A 16,446-nucleotide genomic window follows, 5' to 3' on the forward strand; every position below is an offset into this window, starting at 1 on the left:
GGCTCATCTGTAGGGGATAAAATACTACTCACATCAAGTTTTTAATGGTTTCATCAAAATTCAGCACATGTAGTCAAAGACGTCAGTGTAATATTTTGACAAAACAACAATGTGACTTTTCTTCCCTCCTTCACAACGCATCAGTCTGCAAAATGTCTTAAAAATCCAATTAGAAGCAACAAAAGAAGAAGATATAGGCTATGGAAGACATTATTTATGCAACATTGGGTGTAAATGTATTGCCTAACATTATTTAAAGGAAAAGTTATACATTTTTAAATACATTTACTTGCTTTCTGATGTGAGTTAGATGAGAAGATCGATACCACTCTTTAGTGTCTGTATGGTAAATATAAAGTTAGAGCTTTAGAGGTGCTGGTAGGCTTTTTTCCGTTGGACGGAGCCAGGCTAGCCTTTTCTCCATTTCCAGTGTAGACTGTATGTAAGACATGGCTGTAGTCACAATGATGTCACCCATTGGTTTGTGGACTGCCGTTTTGAAGCATTGAGTTCGGCATTTTGGTCGTTGCCATCTTGGTTTTTGCAACCAGAAGTGACACAAGAGGGTGGAGCTAACTACAATTGAACGCTGAATAAGACATTTTTAGGCGACAAAATGTTACAATTAACTTTCATGAACTGAAAACACAATGTGAAAGGGTTAAAGTTGTAAGACAAAAACACAGACAACTAAGACCGGACAATGCCGTGGTAGCGACCTGTCAATCACAAGATAGGCACGCCCTAAAGCATCCCCTGCTTTATGGTCTATTTGACTCTAAATGGGACCATAATTTACAAAATGAACATCATGCTGTATTGAAGAAGACTTGAAACTAGTGATTGAGACCATAAACTCATGTTTACAATGTTTACTGAGGTAATAAATCAAGTGAGAAGTAGGCTCATTTTCTCATAGACTTCTATACGATCAGACTTCTTTTTGCAACCAGAGGAGTCGCCCCCTGCTGGCTTTTAGAAAGAATACAAGTTTAAGACACTTCTGCATTGACTTCACTTCTCAGAACCGGAGGTTGCCCACTGCTTTACAGTCTTTATGCTACGCTAACTGGCTGATAGCTGTTTAGCTTCATATTTAACAGATATAAAGGTGAATGGTATCAATCTCCTCATATAACTTTTGGTAAGAAAATGAATAAGCGTATTTCAGAAAATGTTGAACAATTCCTCCAGTACTTATTGAGGCTAAGAGGAAGCTGCCTACACAAACTTGATGCTCTCTTTAGCATATCTCACTTATCCAGAACATGGCCTGACCTTGTAAATCATCATGTTGCCTGTCAAATATAAGAAGGTCATTCATGATGGCATCTTTGATGAGACACAGCTGAGAAGAGCCATGACCGAACGCTTGTCAAATTTATAACAGACTGGTTTAACTGTGCTGTTTACGAGCCATCTGCTCAGCGCTGGTTGATACGGAGAGTTTGAGAGTCAGTTCACATCACATACAAAGCAGCAGCAGGACGCTGACTTGTAATGGATTTTAATTTGCAAATAAAACAGGGGCAAACTATTTTATTTGCACTTGTGGGGATTAAAACGGATCACTAATGAAGTCAGGACTCCATTTGGAAGCTCTCTGTGTTCAGTGGAGTCTTTCAGTCCAGTGCCAGCACTAAAGAAAACCTTTAATCACCATGCACAAAGAACTCACAACCATTCCAGCAAGTTAGGGTACTGAAGCACTCTTGATAAACTGCAACACTGGCTGTAGTAAGTGTAGAAAATGGCCCAAACTTATTTTTTGGATTTGTTCTAATGGCCATTTTGACTTCCTTACTGATGGGTATTGACATTTTATCTTTTTCTTCTTCTAAAAATGGGAAATTTATGCTAGCTTGAATGAATGAGATGAGAAGTTTGATACCACTATCGTGAAAGTCCGTTAAATACAAAGGTACAGCTCGCAGCTGATTTTCTTAGCTTAGCATAAAGACTGGAAACACTGGAAACTAAAATTACCGCCTCGCGGCTGTATGCCTCCGTCAACCAGTCAAGTTGCAGTTAACATCCATGTCTGTAAATGTCATCACTCCATCATTTTACCCTATAAGACATTTGTGTGGAATTGTCATAATTAACGTGTTTTGTGAGGTCACAGTGACCTTGACCTCTGACCTCCAAAATCTAATCAGTTCATCCTGGAGTCTAAGCAAAAAGCAGTGTATCAGAATTGACATTCAAGTGCTTCTTTGCAAAATATCCAAACTTTCTTCAACTCTTTGCACTGTTCCCCCCACCACCACCACCACTTGGCACCTCAGCAGGTCAAGACAAACTCATTGAGTATGTGCACACACTGTTTGACCCAGATCTACTGCAGTGTCAATATGTAAAGTCCATTGTTTTTATGCTTCCGAGCTATTAGCATTAGAGGGGTAATTGTACAGTGGGTTGACGAAGGACAGCTTGGCATCTTTCCAGACCGCACCCTGCTGTGGACACAAAGAGACATACATCACGTCACTGACTTCTGCACAGATAATTAGGGAGAAGCACCAAAGGCTGAGCAGAGACACGTTACCTCCACCTCCCTCCTCCAGGGGTAGACACTGATGGAAAGCCCCCGACCGTCACTCCTGCTGGGGTCAACTCTGGGACAAGCAGGCACGCACGGGGGCTGAGGGAAAGACAATCATGTACACTGGCTTAAAATTAGATGAGCCTTAATGTGCGAGAGTGCATGAAATGCAGGCGCAATTAAAATCAAATTGACCCGTTATGCGTCCATAATTACACCTCTAACCTCCATAAAACATTTCATCACCTTCCAGAGGCGGAATAACCACACAGTGTTTCCTATCGCTCAGTTAAACGAGTGTTAGAGCGGATCTGTCTGTGTTATAGAGATACCAGTTCACACCTACACCTCTCTATTTATAGCCGCTTCGTCGTTGGCAGCGACATGAAAACAAACATGTACAGACATACCAACACAGATATAATGTATTTCAGTATATTCTATAAGTGATGTGTGTATGAATCATATAATGGGAGAGCGATCTACTGTGGGAATATAACACTTGTTGTTTGGCATTTGTTAAACATAATAGGAAAAGTATCATGACACTACTGCATTACACACGCACACACGTTCAGCACCATTAAATCCATGGTAATCTCCATCATCGGAGTCATGAAAGTTGTGGCTCGCAACATCACTCCCACTTGTATTACTCGCAGATAAAAAATATGCGTGTGCTCGGACATCGAGCTCACATTCATTTTGTCATTTTTAGAAACACACACACAAACACACACTCTTAAATGCAGACGAGAGCCATTATCCAAATGGAATAGCTGTGATTATATCGTCTCTGATGCTGGGAAGTTTTTCAGTGATAGGAGCAATTACAGAAGAGAATCAAAGCATACAGTGGGTGGACACAATAATAGGAACACCTGTGAAGTGGTGGACAGTAAGTAACAGTAAGTACATTTACTCAAGTACTGTGCTGAAGTATAATTTTTAAGTACTAGTATTTCCATTTTATGCTACTTTATACTTCTATCACACTACATTTCAGAGGGAAATATTCTACTTTTTACAACATTTATTTTACATAACAACAAATATATATTAGGTCTGTCAAAGTTAATAATAATAATAACTTGTAATCTAATAACTTGTTATTTTTGGTGTTAAGCTTGTGGGGTTGGATTTGATCAGATTATATGGTTCACTTATTGTGTGTATCTGCTGTATATGCACTACAGTGTGTATATAAATCACACACACAAGAACATAAACCACAAAATCAATAATCCTAGATCAAAAAATGTGATCTAGCAGAAAGCCTCGGCGATCACACTCTGACCTCTTCAAATGTTAGATCCACTTATTAAATTAACGTGAGGCCAATGGTAGAAAAATGAGACGTGTATGGCTGAGAAACCAAATGTTGCCCGGACAGAATTCGCTGATGATTGATTGGACATTTTTTGTTCGCTGACCTCTGCTCTCCAGTCAAAGGCTGGGTTATCCATCACTCCGTAGTCCATCGGGTTGGGTTTTCTGTGGAGCCAGCGAGAAAATGCACTCATCATCACCAACATTATCATCATCACCAGCAGAAAGGAGTCATTATTGTAGCCAGAACTTACATTAAGGAGCATTTTTCCTTGTATAAAGCCAGAGTGCAGACAGCGACTCCGGCAACAAGCAGCAGCAGTCCGATGGCGATGCCAACATACACCGCGTCTAAACAAGAGGGAGGTACATTTAATTCTTGCACAGAGAACTTTTAATGACTGCAGAGACATTAAAAGGGTACGCAAGGACACAGTAAATAAATTCAGGTTAGACAGTTTAACAGAGCAGGAAGGAGAGTTTATTTACTACCCAGCTGTGTGTCCTCTGGTTCGGGTGTCGAGGTGGTGAGGGACGGTTTCTCCTTCACGTGGCAACGGTTGCCTGTCCATCCATGATAACACCTGTCATCAGGTACCAAGAAATAGTACAAAGTTATGACGGGTTGATGCTGGGGCAACCTGCTGCAGCAAAATGTCCAAATGAAGGAATCAATCAAACTCTTTTTGTTTTTTTTGTAAAGTAAGTTTGGTCAAGTTTTGCATTTGTACTACTACCAATTTGGGTGGCAGAAGCTGGAGCTTTCAACCAATTCGCTGTGTGCCCCAATAACATTTGAGCAAGCGTGGAACCCCCCTTTCCTGTTGGGTTATACATGTACTATAGGCTACGTCAGTTCAAAAGTAACATAAGTCACATTACATTGGCGTCACAATCTTCACGGACCTTGTATGGCAGCTTCTTCCATCAGTGTAGGAATGTGTGTGTGAATGGGTAAATGTTGGCATGTAGTTTAATGAGTGGAAAACTAGAAAGGTCCATTTAGCATCCATTTACAATGTCTTCAACGTCAACACCCGCTTCCAACTTGTAATTTGATTTTGGCGTTCGGCGTGATGACGTTTAATGTCCCTGACAACCTCTGTAGTCTCATTTAGACACTCGTTTGCAACCGCCTTTTTTAAGACGTGTAAAAGCTTCAAAAAGGTTGGACTATAAATATATTAAGATCAGCCTTGCACCAATTTGTAAACCTATTTGTGTGTATGTAATATTCTATTTTTTTTTTTTTTTAAACTGATCTTTCCACATGCACATGAAGAATTTTACTAATTCATTGTATTTTGATATTTTCATTGGCTCTGTTGACAATAAGAAAAATACAGAATAAAACTGGCCTCATCTTTTACAATGTGAGTAAAATGATAAAAGAGAAACAAAATAAATTACTAAAGTAGATAAAGAACATAAATCACAGTCTCTACTATCCGGTACACGTACACACTTATTAACTCACACCCTTTAAAAAAATAAAAGAACAAAACAAACATCACTATCTTGACAAATGGTGCAAGATTTATCTGCTGGACGTCCAGCATGGAAAAACACACTAATTGCAAATAGTTTGGCCGGTCTAGTGAGCTGCATCTCTGGGAAAGAAAGTAAGTTCCTCTTCTCCCAAAAGAAGACTCCAATTCAACATCTGTTCAGTATCAGCTTGATTTCTGCGCAACATTGAGCTTCTAATGCAAAACACACACAGCTCTCAGTGAAACCAGACTGTGTGATTATCATTCAGAGGGGTTCAGGGTACATATTGTGTGACGGTCTGGCCATGGCAGTGGGACGTCCCTGGCCTGGTTCCCTGGTGGATCCTGCTCAGCAGAGTGGGGGGAACGTGATGCAAATACTGAGCCAGAGGTGCCCTCCGATGCTGGCCTCGGGTTCTGATACAGCAGGGTTGTTATCAATGCTGGAACAACTACAGGAGCTCCATACCACACTGTGCAGTGAATGACGGCGGTATACAGTCCTGTTACATAATGAGAGGAGGCAGTGGTGGTGGTGGCGCTGCATTGAGGAATGTTGGACAGGAGGATGAATAAAAAGGGAAATGAAACACAAGGAGGCAGAATGAGAGAAGTGAAATATCTTAACGTTGCAGGAACACAGCCAGCACCGCCGCAAGGCAAACGCGTATCACGGAGGGGACACAAACAGCCTGGCCATGACACTGTTGTTTGCCACTGAGGCCCTGTTCAGACCTGGAATGAACATGCACCCTGAGTGATCCGAACACAAGTGGACAGCTTTAAGTACGCTTGCTCATACCTGGCATTAGAATGCGTCTCCGCATGCGTCTTGAGTGGCTACTTGTGAACAATCTCGCTTCCCCGCTCTATATGCAAATAAACACGTAGTAAACACACGGCTAATACAGCAGACGTTGTGAGGTGATATTACAGGAATGTCAGTAGTAATATCCTACATATTTGTGAATTTGGGTACAATTTATTTACATCAAAATAAAAGGGTATTGTACCGGTGGTCCCCGGGGACCTACATGCCGCCAACACCGCTGCCTTTGCCAGGAAACAGCGGGGTTCAGAGCATCAGAGAACTGGGGAGGAGAGCGAGCGAGCGAGCAGGTTTCAGCTCCATGCAAAGGACTGGAACAAAAACACAGTATGATAATGATGCACTTGCTGTGCCTGGTCTGATAGTCTGTAGATATGTAGCCTATAAATAAGATATATTTTAATAAAATACAGTTGTACCGACAGGACTTGTGATCCAATCACCCAAGACGCATGTTAATACCAGGTCTGAACAGGGTCTATTTTTCACTTTTAGATGGTTAAACTATTTTAAGACAATTTCATTGTAAAAGATATACATCAGCTTACCTTTTTTTTTTTCAATGTGTCACTGTTACTGGTGCGTTCTGGTCAGATTTAATTATTTTTTGGGTCTCATAATCAAGGTCAATATGGTCACAATATTATAGGCAGATTAAGAGGCTATGTTAATCCTGTATGTACAAAAATGACACTGTTTAAGAACCTCCCGGCAGAACGCACAAAAAAAAAAAGAGGTGGAGGGGCACCACCTAAAATCTGAAAAATTGGTCAGGCCGGCACTGAACACTACTTTTAAAGTCTGACTGAAATCACATTGTTTTTTTGCAGTCAAAAACAATGTCAGTGTCTGTGTTTGATTGACAGCAGCTTGCAGGCTGAGCTCCGGTATCGGCGGAAGGGTAACGAGAGACAGAGTAAACAAACTTGTAGCCTACAAGCCCTGGGAAGACAGCGTGTTGGTAGCAGTGATATTGACGAGTTAAGACCACACCAGCATCTAAAAAAAGTAACTTTTGCAGATACGTTTTGTTGAATGTGCTATTCGTCTGACGTTAGCAGAGCATTTTTCTTAGCTTGTTGAAGCTTAAGTGCAGGAAATCAACAAGATGATGAGTTCGATTGGCTGTATGAAAACATGTTCTCTATCCACATAGATGGAGAACTAACAGTATTCAGACAAATCAATACAAAGATAGAAGAAGAAGAACCAAAGAAATATGACATTTTCTTTCTTTTGGGTGATTTTCTCAGAGGAGCAAAAGACTTGATTCACAGATATTCGCAAATCTGTCTAGACCTCAAACGCCTAGCTCGATCCAGACAGACAGATAGATTGATAGATAGCATTACTAATAATATGATTTGATTTTTATTGCAGACACATTGTGCAGTCAGTTATGTGAATTGCTGCACAAGGAAAAGTGGAAAGCAAGTGGAAAAAGCAACTTTCTGACATGAAGATGGAGAAATATGGATCTTTTCGGAGGCGATTCAGTGACGCATAACAATGTTATCAGATCCAGCAGCAAATCTCATAATTGCATTCGTACTTTTATAATGAAATATCTCATTGTGGACATTCCAAGCCGCTGATGCAGACAACTAGATTCATAAGCTTCCTATAAAACCTCCAACAGAGTGATCGCAGTGTCTGTGTGGAGTTTTTTTGTGGTCTACCCACTAAGACCACTGGTAGCGGAGACCGTGTTTAAATATTGACCAGAAGAATCCATCAGAGATTCCCAGGAAACACTGTGCTGGTGGATAAATGAAGGCAGAACCACCCTGGTTAAGCTGTAGGGGATAAGCAGATTCCCACATGCTTCGTGGAGCGTGTCTTCTCTAAGGAAAGACTGATGGGATTTCCATGTTTTAAGTCTCACAAAGAGAGATAAAGGAAGGGAGGAGTGTGGAGAACAGACATTATCTTTGTTTGTGCATGTTTATGACTATGCTTATAAATGTGTGTTTATCCGTGGAAGGATGAAGTTCAACTTACATGCAAACAGGCCCGTGTTTCTCCACAAGGCATGAGCCATGATCCAGGCAATACAGCAGAGGACAATCTGAAAATCACACAAAAGAAATTGAATATATCATCAAAAATACACAAAAAGGTTTTCCTCTGCTATCTTTCTCTGTCACCAGCCGTCATCCATTCCTCTCCTCTCCTGACAGGAAACAGCCGTACGCTCAAGCATGTTGCTGCCCCGACACCAGAACATGAAATCAGTGAATTATGGTGCCGGGGGGGGAAACGTTGCACCGTTGATCATCATCCATTAAACTCCACAGAGAGCGCCAGAATGTACATTAAAACCACTTTACTACATATTTTTTCTTCCATCCTGTACATGCGATGATGAATATTTCTCCCTCCACAGGTTGTGTGTGCGTTATCAGGGTAGCCTGTTCATCACGTCTGAAGCCCTGAAGTCCTGTTCAACCTTCATAAAGAAGCTTTGGCTTGGCAGTGAACGCAGGCTAAATGTGAGGTTTGGTCTTATTCCTGAAAACGCAGGAAGGCAGAGGTTTTAATGGATTCTGGCAGCTCGAAGGAACCGTTGAGGTGTGCTTTGAAGCCTAAACAGCCAGACTTGAATATGTCCTGGGAGTCATTGCTAAGGCTGGAAACGAGCAGACATTTTTGGCAACACTTGAGTCAAAACCGACTGGTGACTCATGAGAGTATGATATAGAGAAAAGAAGAAAGTGTTAAATTAAATAGCAAAATCTATGCATTTTAAATCATCTTGTTTTTTGTAACCGAACAGATTGAAGACCTTTTTACTGTCATGGAGAGCCATATTTAAACTAAAAGTCACAAAATATCAAAGCATTAAAAGAATATAATTAAAATATACAGCCTCTAATGAAAGTGGAAACTGTATAATCAAAGGTGAAACGCAAAGACTGACACCAAGCTACATCTCTGAGCTTCAAGGTTCGGGAATCATAAAATGGACCGCGGTTAATGGCAAAAAGCTTGAAAGGGGAAGGTATGTAAAAACACGTTACCATGGCAGCTGGACTCATCAGAGTGAAAAGGCAGACAGTCTGCTGAGTGATCACAGCGCTTCTGAAGTGGGATACAACCAGGCCAACTTTCACACACCAGTTCTCCCAGCTCACACTGCAGCAGAGCTGCTGGAAAAAATGAGAGAGGCAGAAACAGGGAAATTGGTCAAATGTGTAGAGGGGTGTTTGAGAGGGAGATGAGCAAACCACAAATGGTAGTCAGAACTGTCCCTTTGATGCTTTTCATACAAAGAGTGTACTTTCTACATTTCTTAGGTGCACATTTTCCAAATTACTCATCTCACAAATGTTTCAGAGCACTTCTACCTAAAAAAAAAGAAAATTTTATGTCATTCTGTAGCTTCCCAGTGGTGTTCTTTATGTATTCAAATCCGAACATTGGTCAAAGTATGTATGTTTTAGCGTCAAAATGCTATTTTCCCAAGCCCTTCTAACAACTTTTTTCCACGTGACCTGACGTAGGTTTCTGCATGATGACGCTACATGTACAGTATACTGTATATTCACATCCTTATAGTCAGTGTATTGCTACCAATTTGGAGAAGCAGACGGGAGTACCAGCACAGAAGCGAAGCAATGTACGGCTGTGTGGACGCCACGTTAGTTTGGATTCTAAAGTCACACAACAAAATTACTGTTTTTGTGAATGGAATCTAGTCTGGTGGTTTTGAAGACAGCGATATAGCGACTTCAGTTCCCCATCAGAAAGGGCTGTCTGATGGCGAGGTAAACGGTGAAAATATTCTAAACATATAGTGTACACTTAAACTGATGCTGTTTTTGTTTTAGGGGGCTAAAATGTGTTTTTCTGCTGCTCCCGTCCACGGCTGCTTTACCTCGCCGTCAGACAGCCCTTTGTGACAGGAAACTGAAGACATTATATCGCTCTCTTCAAAGCCACCAGACTACATTCACAAAAGCAGTAATTTTCGTTCGCAGAACGCAGGAGGATGCATACAATACACTTAAAAAAATCCGAACTAAGCCTTTCAGTATTTCTAAACTTGGCTCATTTAGTGCTAGCGTTCACATTATTCATAACCTTATTGATTTGTTGTTAACCTACATCACTGCTTTTTGTAACAAAGTGCTTGAAAATATATTTGAAAAATAAAATAAATGTAACAGCCAAAGTAAAACCAATCCTGCAGTCATGTTGGTAATTGTTGAGACATGTTTACTTTCCCCCCAGCGCTACATGTATACCGGCACCAGTCAAAAACCCTACATGACAAAGACACACACTTACGGCAGCTGTTCTCATCCTCTCCGTCAGGGCAGTCTGGGACGCCGTCACAGCGCAGTATAGAGGGCAGGCAGAGATCATTCAAACACTGGAAATGTCCAACAGGACAGCGATCCTGCGGAGGAAGAGTACCAGGCACCACAGTGGGACAAAACTCTTCATCGGACTGGTCGGCACAGTCCAGCTCTCCGTCACACCTCCAGCTCTCTGGGATACACTGATAGGAGTACATACACTGGTACTGGTCCACACCACAGGTCAGAGGCCGGGGGGTTACTGGTCCTGAGGGGACATATCACAGGGAGGATATATGCACATAATTACACATGCGAGCGGAGAGCTTAACACACTTTAAATCCCCTTTTATCGATTTTAGTTCACAGCCAGCATCCGTCAGTGAGAAACCTCAGAGGATTTTAAGACCCAGAGTGTACATGGTGGAAAAACAGATAGGTATGCTAATGGTCTTCTTCAGAAAGTCAAGCAGTTCAGGGGTGACGAAAGAACGGCTGGGTGGCAGTGAGGAAACAACACAATATAAATGTAATTGCTTTTTTCCCCCCATTGCCCTCTGTGCCATCCCGCGGCGCTGACCCAGTCGCCACAGTGAATTTATATGAACCTACAGGCCAACAGGCTCCATTTACTCACTACACTCACCCTGAGAGTCCACACAATTTATATGGAAACGGAGCGGAGGAGCATGGATGTTAGCGGACAGAAAATGTGGAAAAAAGAAGAAACGGGAGAAGGTGAAATGCATGAAAAATGAGCACAGCGGTGAAAGGACAGGAAACGAGGCAAAAAACAAGAAGCCAAATGGAAAATAAAAAAACTGAAACCTTTTACCTTCTACCATACACTGTGCGGTGTAGGAGATGTCATCCAAGGCGATGTCTGTCCACACGTCTCCACCCACCTCTGCCTGGAAGGTCACTCTGAAAGGTGCTGGGTTGGACAGGATGACATTAGCGTATGTCCACTGGTTACCACGGTTTCCAGTGGCTGCCCACATCAGCAGACTGGTGCCACTGGGTCCGACGGTGTAGACCTGGTGAGGTGCAAAACAAACATGGTCAAAATTGACCAAGTCTCCAAAGTAAAGCTTTTAATTTATTAATTTATATTACATTGCTCTTTTTTGAAGTTTAAAAATTAGATTTGTGCAATTTGTATTTCCACATACCTCCACATGCATCAAGTAACATATGGGAGCATAAGTGAACAGTATACAGTATATGATTTAGGAAATTAATAAATCCTTTATACAGTACACTGTTACAACTGACTTGCACATTTTTTCTTAAACTAATTAAACGTATGTTAACCACTGCACCTGAAAGGAGAATATAATATAATAATTATTATAATACAACAATTAGCACCTTCATACCGCTCTGATTCCCTTAGGCTGGCTCAATGTACCAAAAATGACTTATAAAAAGCATGTTGAAGCATCTTTCTGCTGTTATGCACCAAAGATTTGGAACTAAATCACAAATAAGATCATCAACATCTGTTGATAGCTTTAAGAAAAAGCTCAAAACTTATTTTTATTATCTTGCTATTAATTAATTCCACCTTTTTCTAACATCATTATTTGTAATTTTATTTTATACTTCTCATACTTGTTCTATGGTTTTTATATTTTTATATCAACTTGTTTTTGTTACAACTATCATCCTATTTTGTTTTTCCTTAGTACTTTATTATTTTTATTGTTTTTCGCTCTTCGTGTTCTCTGTTTTTATTACCTGTGTTATTGATTTATTCCTCTTGTAAAGCACTTTGAGCTGCATTTCATGTTATGAAAGGTGCTATATAAATAAAGTTTATGATTTTTTATTATATATATATATTATTATTACCGGTGCCATTTTAAGTCATAGCCCACATGTGAATATCCAGTCTACGGCTGGCTAAATGTAATTTTTGGCATTTCTCCAGTGCACATCATACCCAATTATTTTTTTAAAGACTTGCTTATTGTTTACTCTTCTAACAAAGACACCTAAAAAAGACATGAAAAGATGGATATGATATGTTTGTGAGGTGACAAGCTTTGATGGATTATTTCCTGGCAGGGAGACTTTTATTTCTTCCTGTGGGTATCAGGTGATTGACAGTAAGCAGGGCATCATGTAGTGAGAGGAACAGTAAAATAGGAAATTATGTCAAATCCAAATTAAGCCTTCAGGTTGACTGTGACGGATCATTACAGCAAATTACATTAAAATTGGAAGCTCGATGACACAAACAAACACATAAAGGCTTTGAATTATTTATGGAAATGTGGCTCAGATGAAATCACCTTCAGCGTTCCCATCCTGTCAGAGCCGTGCATGTAGAACCAGAAGCGCAGGTGACACAGGCCGATACTGGCTGGAAATGGACTCCTGGTCGTCACCTTGGCAACGTCGCCCTCCCTCTGAGTGGCTGAGTGTATGTACAGGAAGTTCCCACCACCTCCTTTGGAGATAAATACAGTGAGGGACACTTCATATTTGTAGTACATTTATGTCAGGTTGGAGTAACATTTCAGTTACGCCTCAACGACGAGGCCGCAAGCGTTCAATTCCAGCTTTTACTGCAGGCGAGAAATCCAATAACGCTCTCCTGTTGGTTCCAATACACGTGATATTTGGACAGAAGAAAGCATTTGTGCTGTCGTGAAATGTTGTAGCCTGCAGCCAAAAGCTTCTTCAGCTCGGCTGGGCTCCGAGATGAGACAGCATCTGTGTGAGGCCAGAACAAAGTGGGAGTTTTCCACATGAGTTAAAGGGGATTTAGGACCATCGAAATCCACAGCGAACCCCCGCTCCCCACCCACAACAATGGATTATTCTCAAAAAATAAAAAACAGAGTCTGTGCATTCATTCAGATAAAAGAACTGCTGTGTGTACACATGGTTGCTCCGTGATTCACATGTTAACATCAAGTGATGTCTGCAGAGCCCCCGTTCAGCTCTCTCATGACCATGTGTGTGTTACAGATGGCTGGGTTTATTGATCGGCTCTGTAGCGAGATTATAAATTCATTCTATGACACGGCGCCCAGCGTCCAGATTCATCTCTCAGATCAATAAACTCAACTGGCCAATCAGAAACTCACCCACAGCCAATACAAGGAGGCATTAGAGCTACACTGTAGGATCTGTTGGTTCATTGAGTGCACTGTTGACAATGAAGAAACGCTGCCATTAGAAATATACAGCGATTGAAGAAGTACACAGTACATACAGTTCTACTTAAGTAAAAGAACCAATACCACAGTGTAGAAATACTCTGTTATAAGTAAAAGTCCTGCATTCAATTGTTTTACTTTACTAAAATGTAGGGCTGTCAAAGTTAACGGGATAATAATGCGTTAATGTAAATTTATTTTAACGCCACTAATTTCTTTAATACATTAGGGGAACTTGCCATTTTTAGGGTGTAGCAGAACTTGGAAATACTCAAGTAAAGTAGTAAAGTATTTTCAAAATTGTATTTGACTAAATGTATTTGGTTACTTTCCACCCCTGGAAATATATTGGAGGATATGATACAAATACTGTCAGTACAGTCAAACAGCAAATATCAAATCTGTTGAACAGCCATAAATCTACTGTTGATGGACTCGTGACTCCTCGACGAGGCTCTGCACTACTTCATTTTCTCTCTGATAAGTAAAGAAAACTGTACAATGACACATAGTTTCCCCTCAAATGAACTCCTGCTATACAAAACTCTAATAAGATTTTTCATTACTTTCATGCTGCTATCTTTTTGCTCATCAAGGTCGTCCTCTCAACTTCAGGAGTCATTTCTTTACGAGCCCGGTGTAGCAGCAGCATCAACAAACAGAAGAAACACTGACAGCCAAGGTACAAAACAATAATTAATGAATGCAAATGACAAAGTCACATGGAAATGAAGGTTTACATTGCCGTGTATAGATGAGCGTAACCTTAGCACCATCGAGGTGATGCATATTCCAGGATTAATTTTTCAATTAATCAGTAGCAAAAATCCTGTTTTGATTCAGCAGCATCACTGTACACAAGATAAACAACAAGTCCAATGCTGTTAAGATCAGTTTGACTCGGGCTGACATTGATCAGGATTTATTATTAACCCTGTCTTCACGTGCCTGTCGGTAGCTCCTATTTCCCAGCTGTCAGGATGTAATTACAAAGGTGCTGAGCCGCCTGAGAGATGAAAACACGGAGGATGTAAGGAGGACGCAGAGGTTGTTTGTTCTTAATTTTGATAAATGGTTTTTTTTTGACAGCATTATTAATCTTTCACTAAAAAACAAAACAGAAAGTAAACACATGCAGTGAGTTTTCAACATAAACAGGACCCTTAGTGGGAATTTATAGCTGTGTGTTGGCAAGTGCTCATTCTGTCATGATGAAAAAGGGTCAAAGGTTAGAAAAACTGAAATCAAATGATTTCTAAAGCTGTCACGTGTAAATTAAAACCTGGAGGGAGATTAATGTACTCTTGTTAGATACGGGGAACGTAGTCGCTTTGGGTAAGGTTGAGGAATGTATGATGTATGGGTCAACAAAACATGGGACTTTGCTAAGACAGACTGCAGTTTGACAGTCAATACTGTTTTTTTTTAACCACGATTGCAGTCGTTCTCTAACCTTAACCATGTGGTTATTGCTGTACCCATAAAGACAAAGGTCAACTAATCTTAAAGGTGCTAAATGCGAGATATGTGGCATATATATTGCCTCCGCACAGCTCTCAACATGGCGTTGGCTGAGCAGGTGTCTCACAGCTAACAGTGCTAACAATGCAAACAACGACAATAGTGCTGATAGAGCTAACAGTGTTAACCTGAGAGGGAACCAGAGGGTGGGTGCTATGCTTCCGTGACAGCGCTGTTGGTCGGGACGACATAATCAGCTGTAACTGCTGTATGAGAGCAGTGCAGAGCAGCAACCACGAGCTATCCAGTGGGGCACGCTCACATGCACTATCATGCACGAAAAGGCGCACGTGGCCAGCCCAGCGATGTCAACAAAGCATGGAGAAGCTCGGATTACAACACAAACAGAGGGAGAGAGACTTCATCCTCTGTTCAGGTAGACATTATCCTCTATATCTTTAAATTGTTAGTAGTTGTTTGCTACTATATCTTTGCCCTGAATATCGTACAGAGCACCTTTAACAAAATAGACATTTTAACCCAAACCACAATGTTTCCCTAACCAAGTTGTGCCTAAATCTAACCAAACCTTAACCATGATCGCCTAAGATCAGAAAATTTATTTATTTGTCTTCATTTGTCAGCACAGACAAATTATGTCGTCCTGCTGATAAAGGCTTCAGATCGCAAAAAGCTTATACTGTCGCTCTGGAGGGCATCGACAAACAACGTATTTTGTTGTTTAGTTCGGAGGACTTGCTGTATATAACAGGGACCGAGACAGAGTTGGCAGCAGAGAGGGTACTGACCAGGACTGTGGTCAGCGTGAGGTCCAGCTCCTGGTGTCTCACTCTGATGACCAATCCTCCAATCAAAGTCATCATCAGCGTCCTGAGAAAGCTGGCAGGTGTCTTCCCACTGGTTGTCATCCATGTTGAAATTACAAGCGCCTGGCAAGCCGACTATGTGCTCTACGAGAGAGAGAGAGAGAAAGATGGAAGGAAAGAAAGTTCAAAGTTGTTTTGCTACTCTACAATAAGATGGATTCACTCCCCATTCCAAAGAAACCTATTTCCCATTTCTACTCACCGCAGTCTATCTCATCGGATTCATCAGCACAGTCGGGCTTGTTGTCGCACACCAGGTGGGACTCAATGCAGTGGCCACTGTGACACACAAAGTCTGTGACTGCAGGGCAGCTGAGTGGATCCACAACATCTAAAAACACACGCACACAAACTTAGAAACAGATCTGAGGGAGAAACAATTATCTTTCATGTTTATATTCTACATCAGGTAATATTATTTCATCTTTTTTAAG

The 16,446-nt window shown here is 41.0% G+C and overlaps 1 protein-coding gene across 4 annotated transcripts in view; it reads right to left on the reverse strand.

Moving 5' to 3' along the window:
• Nucleotides 1-978: 978 nt before the first annotated feature.
• malrd1 (MAM and LDL receptor class A domain containing 1) overlaps nucleotides 979-16,446 on the reverse strand; it is a 61,035-nt gene continuing 45,567 nt past the window's right edge. For 2 of the 4 annotated variants that reach the window (XM_037757579.1, XM_037757576.1), the window contains 12 exons: nucleotides 16,215-16,343; nucleotides 15,935-16,096; nucleotides 12,792-12,949; nucleotides 11,330-11,531; nucleotides 10,484-10,762; nucleotides 9,214-9,342; nucleotides 8,195-8,261; nucleotides 4,367-4,458; nucleotides 4,129-4,225; nucleotides 3,979-4,039; nucleotides 2,549-2,644; nucleotides 979-2,459 (listed from right to left, as the gene is read on the reverse strand). In XM_037757579.1, coding sequence (XP_037613507.1) covers nucleotides 2,373-2,459; nucleotides 2,549-2,644; nucleotides 3,979-4,039; nucleotides 4,129-4,225; nucleotides 4,367-4,458; nucleotides 8,195-8,261; nucleotides 9,214-9,342; nucleotides 10,484-10,762; nucleotides 11,330-11,531; nucleotides 12,792-12,949; nucleotides 15,935-16,096; nucleotides 16,215-16,343 — 1,559 coding nt within the window. In that variant the 3' untranslated portion in view covers nucleotides 979-2,372. The remainder of the gene's footprint in view (nucleotides 2,460-2,548; nucleotides 2,645-3,978; nucleotides 4,040-4,128; nucleotides 4,226-4,366; nucleotides 4,459-8,194; nucleotides 8,262-9,213; nucleotides 9,343-10,483; nucleotides 10,763-11,329; nucleotides 11,532-12,791; nucleotides 12,950-15,934; nucleotides 16,097-16,214; nucleotides 16,344-16,446) is intronic. The other 2 variants (XM_037757577.1, XM_037757578.1) reach the window with 2 other exon arrangements.

The sequence above is a fragment of the Sebastes umbrosus genome, chromosome 21, assembly GCF_015220745.1.
Source record: "Sebastes umbrosus isolate fSebUmb1 chromosome 21, fSebUmb1.pri, whole genome shotgun sequence".
Taxonomy (NCBI): domain Eukaryota; kingdom Metazoa; phylum Chordata; class Actinopteri; order Perciformes; family Sebastidae; genus Sebastes; species Sebastes umbrosus.